Consider the following 12,949-nt stretch of genomic DNA (forward strand, 5'->3'; position numbering starts at 1 on the left):
CCCTGAAAGCTGCATTGAAAACCTCAACCAACGTCCTTTTGCTCTAAAGTCTTTGATGTGGGTTTTCGCGGAAGGAGAGAGGCTGCGACTTTAATTGAATCTCCCTCCCTTTCGCGTCCTTTTTGACGAAGTTAATTGACGGAGGAGGGTTTGTGGGTGGGACTGGGTACAGCGGCTAACTTGGAGGTGGGCATTCTTTCAGTTCCGTCTCTGGGCGGGGCTGGCTTGAGTATAAAAGAGGAGGTCGCTTGGTTTGAGTTGTACAAGTAGTTGCCGGCTTTGTGCGTGTTACCGTTGCGTGGAGGTGGCAGCCATGAGGCGTTGGAGCGCCGTTTTTGCCGCTGCGCTGCTGGTCCTGAGCCTTCCAGAACCTTCGGTGAGTGGCGCGAGCCGCGTTCAAACCTAACGACCGCCCGGCGCGCGGACGCACTGACAGGGCGGGCGGGCGGAGTCCATCTTCCCGCTGGCTGAGACTGATTGATTTCTACCGGTGTTTAGAGTGTGACTCCTTTGGTCTGACGGGGATTCCCGGGGCTGAAGCTGCAGTCGGCTTATGTCAATCTGTTGTGCTGGGTTGAGGTGTTAGTCATGGAGTGTAAACCGACGGGCTCCTCTGCTGGTCGGTGTGTGGGAAGACTACTGGGTGTATCTGCAGAAGTGCTGTCAGTGCAGTTGATGGCTTTAGTTACCCATAACTTAAACTTCTATGTCTAAGTGAGTACGTCTCTTCCCTCAGACTGCCAGCTCTCCCGGCTGAGCAAACGGGTGCTCCCGGTCCTGCGTGGTGTATGTGGAAGGATCGGCATACACCTTGCGGACGGGAAGGGTGTCTTTGTTTATCTCCTGTGGCCCCCCCGGCCGTATTGGAACTGTTTCTGTTGCCCCGAGGCCGCCATCAGACCCTCTCCCTCTAGTCGCTTCCACGTGAGTCAACGGCTCGTGACTTGACTTGTCCCCTCTTAATAGTCAGATCGGGTCACTTACTGCGCCTGCGTGTGGAGTTACCGCGTGACTTGGGCTTTCCACTGTAGTCACTTGCTGCAGAGCGCAAGGTGCTGCGCTTGGCGCTCAACAAATACTGTCCGTTGTAGTGCTGCTTTGTGTAACGAGACCGCTTACTTTGATTCGTTTCCCACCCCCAAAACTCCCTGATCGTGTGCCTCTAATTTTGGGATGAAAGCTTAGTTGCGATTCGTAACAGTCGAACAAATAAAATCACCCTTTTTTAAACGGTGACTTGGAACCAGTAGAATCCAGTGGCGAAATTCCACGAATCGGAGAGCAAAGCTAACACTCAGTTCAGCAACTCTCCAGAAGTTGGCTCCAGCATCTGCAGTTCCGGTGATCTCTGATCAATGTTAACTATCTTCTGTTCGAGTCTGTAACACTTGCTGACTTCCTTTAGCAATTTTTTGGTACCTGATTTCTGAACTTGGAATGTACCTAAATCCTAGAACTCCTTTCCCCAGTTGACTTTGTCGGCTTAACTGGACTGCAGTGGTTCAAAAAGGTAGCTCTCTACCAACTTCCTAGACAACTAGGGAAAGCCAAGAAGGGTCTAGGCCTGACATGTCAGCCTTCCTGGGCCTCTGCTGCTTAGCCTGCTGTGTTCATTTGAGCTTTAAACATTTTTATCTCTGAAAGCCAGCAAATGCTGGATCAACCAGTGATACTCATTTTCCTAGGATTAAAATCCTCCAATGCAAGCTGATGGGCTGTAAGATGTTTACTACTGTACCAAGCAGTGATCACACCTGGTATACTTATGAAGGTGTATAACTCTCTCTAGAACCTAAAACTGGGTAGAGACCACCTTTTTTAAAGTGAGGTCTCATTAAGTGGCTTGAGGAGAACTTTCCTTCCCCTGCTTGAAGATGCCACAACAAATTCACTTCACCAGCTGTGAATGAGTACACTGATTCCTGAGGGAGTCTGGTTACAAAGATGAGCAGGGAAGTGCAGTTTAGGCTATCTCTGGTATTAAATGTTGACAGGAGTTCAATAGCCTGAATGGCTGCCTAGAGGGATGAGTGTTGAGGTCCATTGCCACCTTCAGGGTACAAATGTGGGTTGATAGTGGTTAAGTGGTTAAATGGCATGCTTTCATTCACTGGGTGGATTCTTGAGTACAAGAGTTGGCATGTTACAATGTATAGGACTTTGGTTTGACATTTGGAATGCTGTGTACAAGTCTGATCACCACACTAACAACAGGATGTGGATGCTTTGTAGAGGGTGCAGAGGATGTTCACCAGGATGTTCCCTGCCATGGAGGGTGCTCTCTGAAGAGAGGTTGGGTAGGTTAGGATTATTTTCCATAGAAATATGGAGGTTTGGGTGGCAGAGGTGTGGAAACCTGACTTGAGGTCTACAAGAGTGGTGTATAGACAAGATGGATAGTAAGAAGCTTGTTCCCTAGGGGGTCACGATTTCAATTTGAGGGGAAAAGTTCTTTCCTTTATGCAGGGTGGTGGGTGCCTGGAACATGTTGCTGGTAGAGATGGGCGTGATAGAGCTTAAATGATGCTATCTAGACAGGTACATGAATGGGCAGGGAGCAGAGGGACACAGACCCGTGGGGAGGGGGGTGGAAAAAGTGACAGGTTTAGACAGAGGATCTAATTGTGGGCTGTAGGGCCTGTTCCTGTGCTCTAATGTTCTTAGATCTGATCTTTGGAACCTTTTCCTCTTCCAATGTTCCCTCAAGTTACTGTTGGATCCACTTTAGTTGAAAGTGGAGAATTAAAGATTGACTTGCTCTGAAGTTTTAATTCTTGATCTGTTTTAATTCTTTGTCTCTGCCAGTGGGAAGCTTTTCACTCAAGTTCTCCATTATGTATACATCATGGATCTTGACTACCTGCTTTCTCCTGACACTGGTCCTAAACCTTTTTAAACTTGAACTTCCCTGACAGAGCAGCCACAAATTACATATGCTTTCCATGTCCCAATTGGACAACCCACATGGGAACAGTAGACCACATGAACTTAAAGCCTGTATTGAACAATAGCAATCATGGTGCATCACTTGTCTTGACTTTTTTGGGCCTTTGAGGCCCCCAAACTCTTTGCAAGAGGATGTTTGTTACTATCTGAAAATTTGATGAGTATTCGTCTGACTCTAGATGGCAATTTGCTCTAATGTCAAATTGCCTTAGGACTGATCAGCATTCACTAACATTCTGGACAGCATGAGACTATACATGTACAAGAGGATTGACTACTAGAAGTGCAGCATGCTAAGGCAATTGGTTAATGATCTAACCATTAAAAATGGGAAGGAAATTGTACTTTGTGGCTTATTGGTGAGGGAGGTTTTGTCCCAAAAGTCAGAACTAGCAAGAAATCAAGCTTGTAAGTTGGTGAGCTGAATTGATGTGGTAATAATGTCTTCATACTAGAGAATACAAGCTTTGACAGTAAGCTGGCATTTGTCACTTGTAAAGGTGACATGAGATTGGACTGGTCTCACTTTGCTACTTCAGCCAATTACTCTAGTCAAACAATTGATCTATTGAGTCAATGACTTCTGACTTGGTGACAAGGGTAAATAGGTTGGTCAACAGTCCTCAAAACTGGGTTTGGGGAGAAATAGTGACTTTCCCTACTGGGAAAACATTAACCTGCTGCTTTGTATCTCTAATGGTGGATTCGGCTACATGGAAAATATGAAAGATGATGGGAAAAGAGAACTTGGGACATGCTGTTTTAAAGTCTCCTGCACAGACACACAGGACTATTTGGAAAGGGCGAGCAAACAGACTAGGAAAAACTCATGAAAATAAGAGGGAGTTAATACAGGACTGAAGATGTTATTTGAATGCACACCATATAAGGAATAAGGTAAACTGTCGTTGACAGTGTAGAGGGCTGTTGTAGGCTGCAGCGGGACATTGACAGGATGCAGAGATGGGCTGAGAGGTGGCAGATGGAGTTCAACCTGGATAAATGCGAGGTGATGCATTTTGGAAGGTCGAATTTGAAAGCTGAGTACAAGATTAAGGATAGGATTCTTGGCAGCGTGGAGGAACAGAGGGATCTTGGTGTGCAGATACATAGATCCCTTAAAATGGCCACCCAAGTGGACAGGGTTGTTAAGAAAGCATATGGTGTTTTGGCTTTCATTAACAGGGGGATTGAGTTTAAGACTCGTGAGATCTTGTTGCAGCTCTATAAAACTTTGGTTAGACCGCACTTGGAATACTGCGTCCAGTTCTGGGCGCCCTCTTATAGGAAAGATGTGGATGCTTTGGAGAGGGTTCAGAGGAGGTTTACCAGGATGCTGCCTGGACTGGAGGGCTTATCTTATGAAGAGAGGTTGACTGAACTCGGTCTCTTTTCATTGGAGAAAAGGAGGAGGAGAGGGGACCTAATTGAGGTATACAAGATAATGAGAGGCATAGATAGAGTTGATAGCCAGAGACTATTTCCCAGGGCAGAAATGGCTAGCACGAGGGGTCATAGTTTTAAGCTGGTTGGTGGAAAGTATAGAGGGGATGTCAGAGGCAGGTTCTTTACGCAGAGAGTTGTGAGAGCATGGAATGCGTTGCCAGCAGCAGTTGTGGAAGCAAGGTCACTGGGGTCATTTAAGAGACTGCTGGACATGCATATGGTCACAGAAATTTGAGGGTGCATACATGAGGATCAATGGTCGGCACAACATTGTGGGCTGAATGGCCTGTTCTGTGCTGTACTGTTCTATGTTCTAAATGAGCCTGTGGCACAGACTGCAACTGGCAAATGGTAAGTATCTCAGATGGCTGCAAGGGGCTCAGGATTGAGAACTGTATACCCTTGGATATACATCCTATTGGAAAGGTAGGCTGAGGGGGTGGAGGTTTCTTTTGTGAGAAATGAGATCAAATCAATAGGAAGAAACTAAATGGGGTCAGCTGGTGTAGAATCTGTGGGTAGACTTGTAGAACTGCAAAGATGTAGGGGTTTTAAAAAAAAACTGTGTACAGGCCTTGTTGCGCTGCAAGATATACCAGGGATAAAGGTATGTAAGAGAGGCAAAATCAGTGATTATGGGGATATTAATATGTAGGTGGACTAGAAAATCATGATGGATTGCAAAATGTTTGTGGGATGGCTTTTTGGAGCAGCTTGTGGTGGAGCCCATAATGGAACAGGCAATACTGGATTTAGTGTTCTGCAATGAGGCAGACTTGCCAAGGAGCTTAAGGTGAACAAACACTTAAGAAGCAGTTGTCTCCACCCCCTACCTTCTATTAAAATCCTATTTAATAGCTGCTTAAATGTCCCTGATGAGGCTGATTCCACTAGCCTCTCTGGCAATGCATTCCTTGTCCCTACCACTGACATCTCCCCTATATCTACCCCCCACTCACTTTAAAACTACACCCCTCATAGTAGCTACCTCCACCCTAGGAAAGTCTCTGGCTGTCCACTGTATATACCTCTGATCATTTTGTACACCTCTATCAAGTCATCTGTTCTCTTCAAAAGAGAAGCCCTAGTGTGGTTGGCCTTTCCTCCATTCCAGGCAACATCCTGGTGAATCTCCTCTACACCTTTTTCAAATGCTTACATATCTTTCCTGTAATGAGGTGACCAGTTCTGGTCACCACATGCCAGACATGGCCAAACCACTTGTGTATAGCTGGAGGATAACTTCACAGCTCTTGAACTCAATCCCTTTAATGAAAGCTAACAGCATGCCTTCAGAATTGTCCATCTGGATGGCAGCTTTCAGTAAACACGAACCCACTGCCAAGAATCTTTCCATTAACACTACATTCTGCTCTAGTTTGTACTTCCAAAGTGAATCCCCTCGCCTTTTCAGAGTAAAACTCCATCAGCCACATCTCAGCTCAGCATCCTATCCAGTCTCTTTTGTAACCTGGAACAGCCCTCTGCACTGTCCATAACATGACCCATCTTTGTATCATCTGTGAACTTGCTAATCCACCCTTCTACCCCTTCATCCAAATCATTTTAGTAAAATCACAGTGGACCAAGGACAGATCATGGTGGTATACCACTTGTAACTGAACCACAGTGAATATTTTCTGTCCACTACCACCCTTTGCCTTCTAAGGGTCAGCCAATTCAGAATCCAATCTGCCACTTTTTTCTTTCTCTCTCTTCCCCTCCCCTCCCCCCCCCCCCCCCCCCCATCCCATGCCTCCTTACCTTCTGCATGAGCCTACCATGGGGAACTTTATCAAATGCCTTACTTAAATCCATGATACTTCATCCACGTGTTTGGTCACCCCTTCAAGGAATTCAGTAAGGCTTGAGGCATGATCTACCCCCTCAAATCCATGCTGACTACAAAAAAATCACTGTGACTATCCAAGTGATCCTAAATCCTATCTCAGCCCTTTCCAATAATTTGCCCACTGAGTTAAGACTAACTACCCTGTAACTTCCAGGGTTATCCCCATTCCCTTTTGAACAAGGAATGACATTTTGTCACTGTCCAGTTTCAGCACTATGCCCATGGACAGTGAGGACAAAAGATCATCAAAGGCCCTGCAATCTCTTCCCATGATTCCTACAGAATCCTGGGATAAATTCCATCAGGCTGGGGGGGTGCTTATCTATATTCAAATTCCTAGTACATATTCCCTACTAACATAACCTAACAGCATGTTTCACGCTATCCTTCCCTTTGACTACATCCCTCGGTTGTGAATACTGAAAAGTATTCCTTAAGGAGCTCCCATCTGTCCTCATGCACAAATTCCCTTCATGCCTTGATTGGCCCTGTCCTTCTTCTGGTCATATGCCTCACATACATTAATAAGCTTTGGTGCTTTCCTTGATCTTACCTACCAAGGTTTTTCCATGCCCCCTTATAGCTGTCTTAGACCCTTCAGCTTCTTCCTGGCTAACTTGTATTCCTCTAGAGCCTTTTCTAGTCCTTGTTTCCTAAACTTTACATAAGCATCATTCTGCTTCTTAACTAGTCATTTGGCCTCTCTAGAACAAAGGTTCCCTCAATCAACTACATCTTCCCTGCTTCCTAGGAACACAGTGATTATACACAATATGCATTCCTTAATCTCCACACTTCAACAGTGCTCTTCCCTGACAGCATCAGTTCCCATTTGTTACCCAGTTCTTGCCTAACAATTATTACCCTTGTCCTGCCTTATGTACTTTATCCTCTTCCATGACTACTATAAGAATGATCACTGAATAAAGGCATGAGGGAGGAGCTGGGCAGAATTCTCAAGAGGACCTAAGCAGGAAAGACGGTGGAACAGCAATGGCAGGAGTTTCTAGTAGTAATTCGGGAGATGCAGCAAAAATTCTTCCCTAAGAAGAATGAAGCATGGTACAGGGAGGATGAGGCAACCATGGCTGACTAGGGTCTAGGCCCAAAACGTCAGCTTTTGTGCTCCTGAGATGCTGCTTGGCCTGCTGTGTTCATCCAGCCTCATTTTATTATCTTGGATTCTCTAGCATCTGCATTCCCATTATCTCTGATACAATTTTAACTTCACTTATACACCCTTCTAGATGAAGGGACTGTGGGCATTCTGGCAAGTTTGCAGATGATAGAAAGATAGGTGGAGGGACAGTTAGTATTGAGCAGGGGAGGCTGTGGAAGGATTTCTCCATTCTAGGAGAATAGGCATAGAAGAGGCAGATGGAGTACAACATGGGGAAAGTGAGGTTGTGTACTTCAAGTTAGATAAAAGCATGGACTAACTTCTAAATGGGGTCAAAATTCAGAAATCTGAAGTGTAATGAGACTTGGGAGTTCTAGTCCAAGATGCTCACGGTAAACTTGCAAGTTGAGTCAGTCTGGAAGGCAAACACAATGGTGTTTACTTTGAGTACTTGAACATAAAAGCAGGGATGTACTAAGGATCTGGTCAGGCCACATTTGGAGTATTGTATGCAGGTTTGGGCCCCATACATCAAGGATGTAGTAGCCCTGCAGTGAGTTCAGAGGAGGTTCACAAGAATGGAAAGACTAACATGAGGAACATCTGAGGACTTGGACTATACACACTCTTTTAGAAGGATGAGGTGGGGGAATCTAATTGATTCTTTCAGAATACTGAATGGCCTAGACAGTGGATGTTGGGAAGATCCCCTCCATTTTGTAGGAGACTAGGCCTGAGAGCAGAGCCTTGGAGTAAAGGGAAGACCACCTTAGAATGGAGACTTGAGGATAAACTTCTTATCCAGAGTGGTGAATCTATGGCATTCACTTGCACAGAAGGCTGTGGAGGCCAAGTCATTGTGTATATTTAAGACTTAAGATACACTTCAAGAATCAGGATGTGAGTTTGCTTGCTGAGCTAGAAGGTTAGTTTTTCAGATGTGTTGTCACCATTCTAGGTAACCAGCGAGCCTCTGAAGCACTGGTGTTATGTCCTGCTTTCTATTTACTGTTTAGGTTTCCTTGGGTTGATGTCACTTCCTGTTCACTTTTATCAGGATGGTAGATTGGCTCCAGTGTTTGTCTCAGTTCTTGCAAGGTATTTTGTAGATGATGTTCACTTTGCTTGTTGTCTGTATAGGGTCTTAAGTTCATTAGCTGCTGTTTTAGTGTGGTGGTGGGTTAACTTGATGCCAAGAGGTCTAAGCAGTCTGGCAGGCATTTTGGAAATGCCTTTGATGTAGGGGAGTGGTTATTTCAGAATGTCATGGGTTATGGGGAGAAATGAAGAATGGGGTTGAGGCACTTATCAGCCATGATTGAATGGCCTGACCTCTGCTCCATGTCTTGTGACATTGGAGGCAACCCACTTTTTAAGCCAAGTGATTCTTTTCAATTCATCCATCCTGTTCCATGGTAGTAGAGCAGGGATCTCCTGGAGCACAGTCATTTGTCACTGTTATCAGAGTCCTGCCTGGAGGACCAGAACACTTTAGAGACCTTGGCTGAAGCTGTGCGTGAGACCCCCACTTTCTTTTGAACAGAAAATTGCTGCTTTTATGTAACTTCTTTCTTAATGACAAGTACACTATTACTACTTAATCTCCATTTGGGACATAATTGAATACTGTAATGATTTGTGGTCATAAATCACTGCTACCCCACTCTGCCCAACCAACAAACAGCAAATTAGAGACTGAAGTCTCATTTGTCCCAGGTCTGTTCTTGGAATAGATTTAACTAGGTTAATAGCAAAGTGTAGGGTGAGATGGGGGGGGGGGTGGCACAGAACAGGTAGACTAGACAATTTTGTCTAAATGCAAGATCAGTTTAAAGTCTTGCATTGCTTGGAAGTTAAGTAGCATTCCAGTTGCTTGTTTAAAGGTGTAAACTTGTACAAATACTTGGTCTTCTGACCAGACTAGAGTTATGATTTAATTGTTCAGGGGTTTGCTGTTTTTAAAGCAACTTGGAAACATGTGAATGTATTTTACTTGTTCTCCAAGCCAAAGAAGTTAAAGATTGAGGTTGGGTGGCTCACTGAGCTGGTTTGTTTTGCAGACACTTTGTTACAGTGCTTGATCTGAGGTTGCACTGAGATTGTTACCAATGTTTGCAGAACAACAAACCAGCTTGGCAAGCCAACCAACCTCAACACGACCCAAGCCACAGATCCACTCTAACCTTAAAGTTCAAGCTTGTTGTAAGCAACTTGACATGGTCTATATAATGTCTTGTCTCTTTTGTTTTGGACACATTAAAAATCTGCAATTGGTGATCCCTTAATAGATGTTTTAAAGTTTGCTGACATTGAAGGCTGTTAACCAGCATGTACTACTGTACATGCTGACCTTACTCCTAGCACTGGACCCTCAGTGTCTAATTGAACTTACTTCCCTATAGTAATATCAGCTAATGGTGGTACTGGACAACTCCATTCCTGTGTTTGGCTTAGTATATCAAAGTTAACTGTCCTGTTAGTTATTGGGGTTAGTCATTGTACTTTTAAAGGGTGTTAATGCTTTTAACAACTTTGTTTTAAGCAAACAGATGACAACAGTTTAGTTGTACATGTTCAAATCTTTCTGAACTGACTGGTTCACTGGTGTCGGAAACTTGGTTTTGTGATCACTGATATAGGGCCATTGGGTCCCTCAACCCTACTGTGCTAGCCAGTAAGACTCAGCTGAGCAATATTTCAAATGCCACACTCATCTACCCCACCCAACAAGAATCTGTTCACTGGGTCTAAATATTCAATAGTCCAGGCCTTGATCTACCATGGTACATAGTCTCTCAAACCTCTGTCACTTATCTTGCCTGTCCTGAATGGATGGCCACACCCCTAACATATATTTTGCTCCCAGCTGAGCAGTTGTCTATTACTGAGATTATTCCCTCAATCTTTAGGCCTGGTTCTACAATAACACTTTTTTAATCAATTACCTTTAAATCTGCAGTTATGTCCAGTGGCACTCAAGAACTTTAATTGTGAATTTGTTTTTTAGTTGAGAGCAATATGTTGTGGATGGATTGTAGAAGCTGGTGCTGTCTTTTTAGAACTAAAAAAGTGTGGTGGTTAAGAAATCTCAGTGGATGAAGGATCATCACTCCACTCCAATTTCAGGTTTTTAGGGTGACTGGCAGAAGAACAATGCTGTCCTTAACAACTAACAGCTGAATGTTAGACTGTAGTGGACCACATGCAATAACTGAGGATTATCCAGTTTCTTGAAATAAACTAAAAAGGGACAAACAACAGGCTCCTAAAGGAGCCCATGCAGACTCAACCACTGGATAAAGCTTGCTGGCTGGGCTGGCAAAGGTATGGAAACACTGGAAGGAGAACTCCCAAATTCAGTATGGGATGCCTTTAAACTGCAGTACACTAATGCTAAGTATCTGTCACCAATAATTTATTTATCTTACAATTTTTACAAAAAGTTGCATTTCTTCAGATATTTTTACAGGATGGAACTTGCATATGGTATGGAGAATGTGGGACAGATCCTGCCACACACAAGCGATATAATTGTAAATATAATGGACCGCCAAAAGCACTTCCAAAAGCAGGATATGAATTAATTGATGTAAGTGATCTATGACTATCTGAACTTTGAACTGTGTGACTGCTAAATCACAAAGCATCTGGATGGATTTTATTGTAAACACTTAAACCAAGCCTGTACAAATGTCTATGCCAGCAGAGAAGCTACAAATTTGAAGATCAACCCCCCTTTATCAATACTTTGAATAAAATCATCTTATGCTTTCAGCAAATAGCTGTGAAAAGGTTAATTTTACATGATACTGAGTTTTGGGGAAATGGCATTTTTCAATTCTCTAACTTAGTTTTTTTTGCCCCTAGTTGTAAGCAGGTGTACTAGTTGGCTCACTATAACTGCTTGGCTCTTTCCAATGCTGATCTGCCAGCTGAAATACATGACTGATGTAAATGTACAATCAATTAGTTGTAGTCAGACTTGATGGCTTGTGTCCATGTTCACCAATTGTAGGTGAACATCTTGCTTAGTGATACCTTTTTTGGCTTTTTATTTTTAGTAAGTAATGGAATACACAGCACAAAGACATCAATATGCCCAACTAGGTCATCATCCACTTTGACGAATGACTCAATCTATTAGACCTTTCTGCTCTTAATCACTGCTAATCCATCAAGCCTACAAATCTTTAGACCAGGAAGAAACTAGGGCACCTGGCAGAAACCAATGCGGATGAGGAGAACATGCAAACACCAAGGATAGGATTCAACATGCCTCTCTAGCACTGAGGCAGCAATGCTAACTGAGTCCTTCCTCTTCAGTATATCTCCAGCTAGTTGCTTCAGCCACAACTTCTGCATTCCTTTTTGGGCCAAAGTCTTCTCTGAATTCCCTGTCATGACTTCTGTTTTCCACAATAGGAAACACTATGCAACATGGGACACTTCTTTCAAAGACTGCCCCAGGTCACCCACTAGCTGCTGCCTTCCAAAATAAATTGGATCCAGCAAATCTAGCTCTCATGACAAGTTGTGTGGTTTGCTTTTGTCATCCTTTTGGACCTTGTTTCACTTGAACCAAATTAAAGTTCCAATGCATCTAAATTGTGCTCCATCTCTGCATTCCTACTGAACATCTGACTTTGCTCAGCCATTATGGCCATGCCTAGAGCTCTAGAATTTCCCCCCTGTTCCTTCATGATGCCTTAACAGTTTTGACCACTGAACCTCCAACATGCTGGCAATCCCAGTTCAATGTTTGAACAATTTAAAGCTAAGAATTACTCCTGGCTGTTTTAATAACATGCCAGGTTTTAACTAATCTTGAACTGACAGTTGAAGCTTTTTTGGTTTGGGGTCTTGTTAAATAAACTATCAAGTCCTCTGTTATGACAGTGAATTTTAACTCTGTCCTCTATAGGAACTGTGCCCCAGTTTTCACTATGGGAACCTCAGTCTTTGCTGTGATGTCCAACAACTTCAAACACTGAAGGATAATATGCAGCTACCACTACAGTTCCTGTCCAGGTATTTTGTTCTTCTAAACTAACATTATAATCAACACCAAGATGGATTCAGGTTAATCCCTGTTCCTTGATTTTTTTCAGAAAGGGTTTATCTGTAAGCCTTGCAGGTAAGGTAATGTTCATTACATGTCTATTACCCTCTGAGGACCTACCTCAACTTAGTGACTTGTTGGCAGTTAGGAATCAAATGCACTTTCATAGGCCTGAAGCTGCATCTAACTGGTAACTCCAGTTGCATTGACCAATAAGCATAATTGGCTAAAAATGAGACTAGCAACTCTGAATTTATTTTCTTTTCTGAATTGAAACTTTTCAGTGTAGTCCAAGCCCCTGGATTACTGGAACAACCACTTTGGTGTATGCCTCATCAGATGAGGCATATCATGGCTCTGGCTTCTCAAAGTTGAGACTGAATGCTGCCATTAAGGTCATCGCAAACCTTTTTGTTTGTTAACTGACAAAGCACAGTCCTGATGACATAGCTAAATTTTTAAACAGACAAATGTTTTAAGTGACTTCTACCCAAAACTTAACTAGCTAACAACCAGAATCTGTAGG

At 43.5% G+C, this 12,949-nt stretch overlaps 1 protein-coding gene across 1 annotated transcript in view; it reads left to right on the forward strand.

Annotated features, from left to right (window-relative positions):
* Positions 1-209: 209 nt before the first annotated feature.
* npc1 (Niemann-Pick disease, type C1) overlaps positions 210-12,949 on the forward strand; it is a 37,080-nt gene continuing 24,340 nt past the window's right edge. The window contains 3 exon segments of the mRNA XM_059646273.1: positions 210-376; positions 10,822-10,953; positions 12,286-12,392. Coding sequence (XP_059502256.1) covers positions 314-376; positions 10,822-10,953; positions 12,286-12,392 — 302 coding nt within the window. The 5' untranslated portion in view covers positions 210-313.

The sequence above is a fragment of the Stegostoma tigrinum genome, chromosome 5 (assembly GCF_030684315.1).
Source record: "Stegostoma tigrinum isolate sSteTig4 chromosome 5, sSteTig4.hap1, whole genome shotgun sequence".
Lineage (NCBI taxonomy): Eukaryota > Metazoa > Chordata > Chondrichthyes > Orectolobiformes > Stegostomatidae > Stegostoma > Stegostoma tigrinum.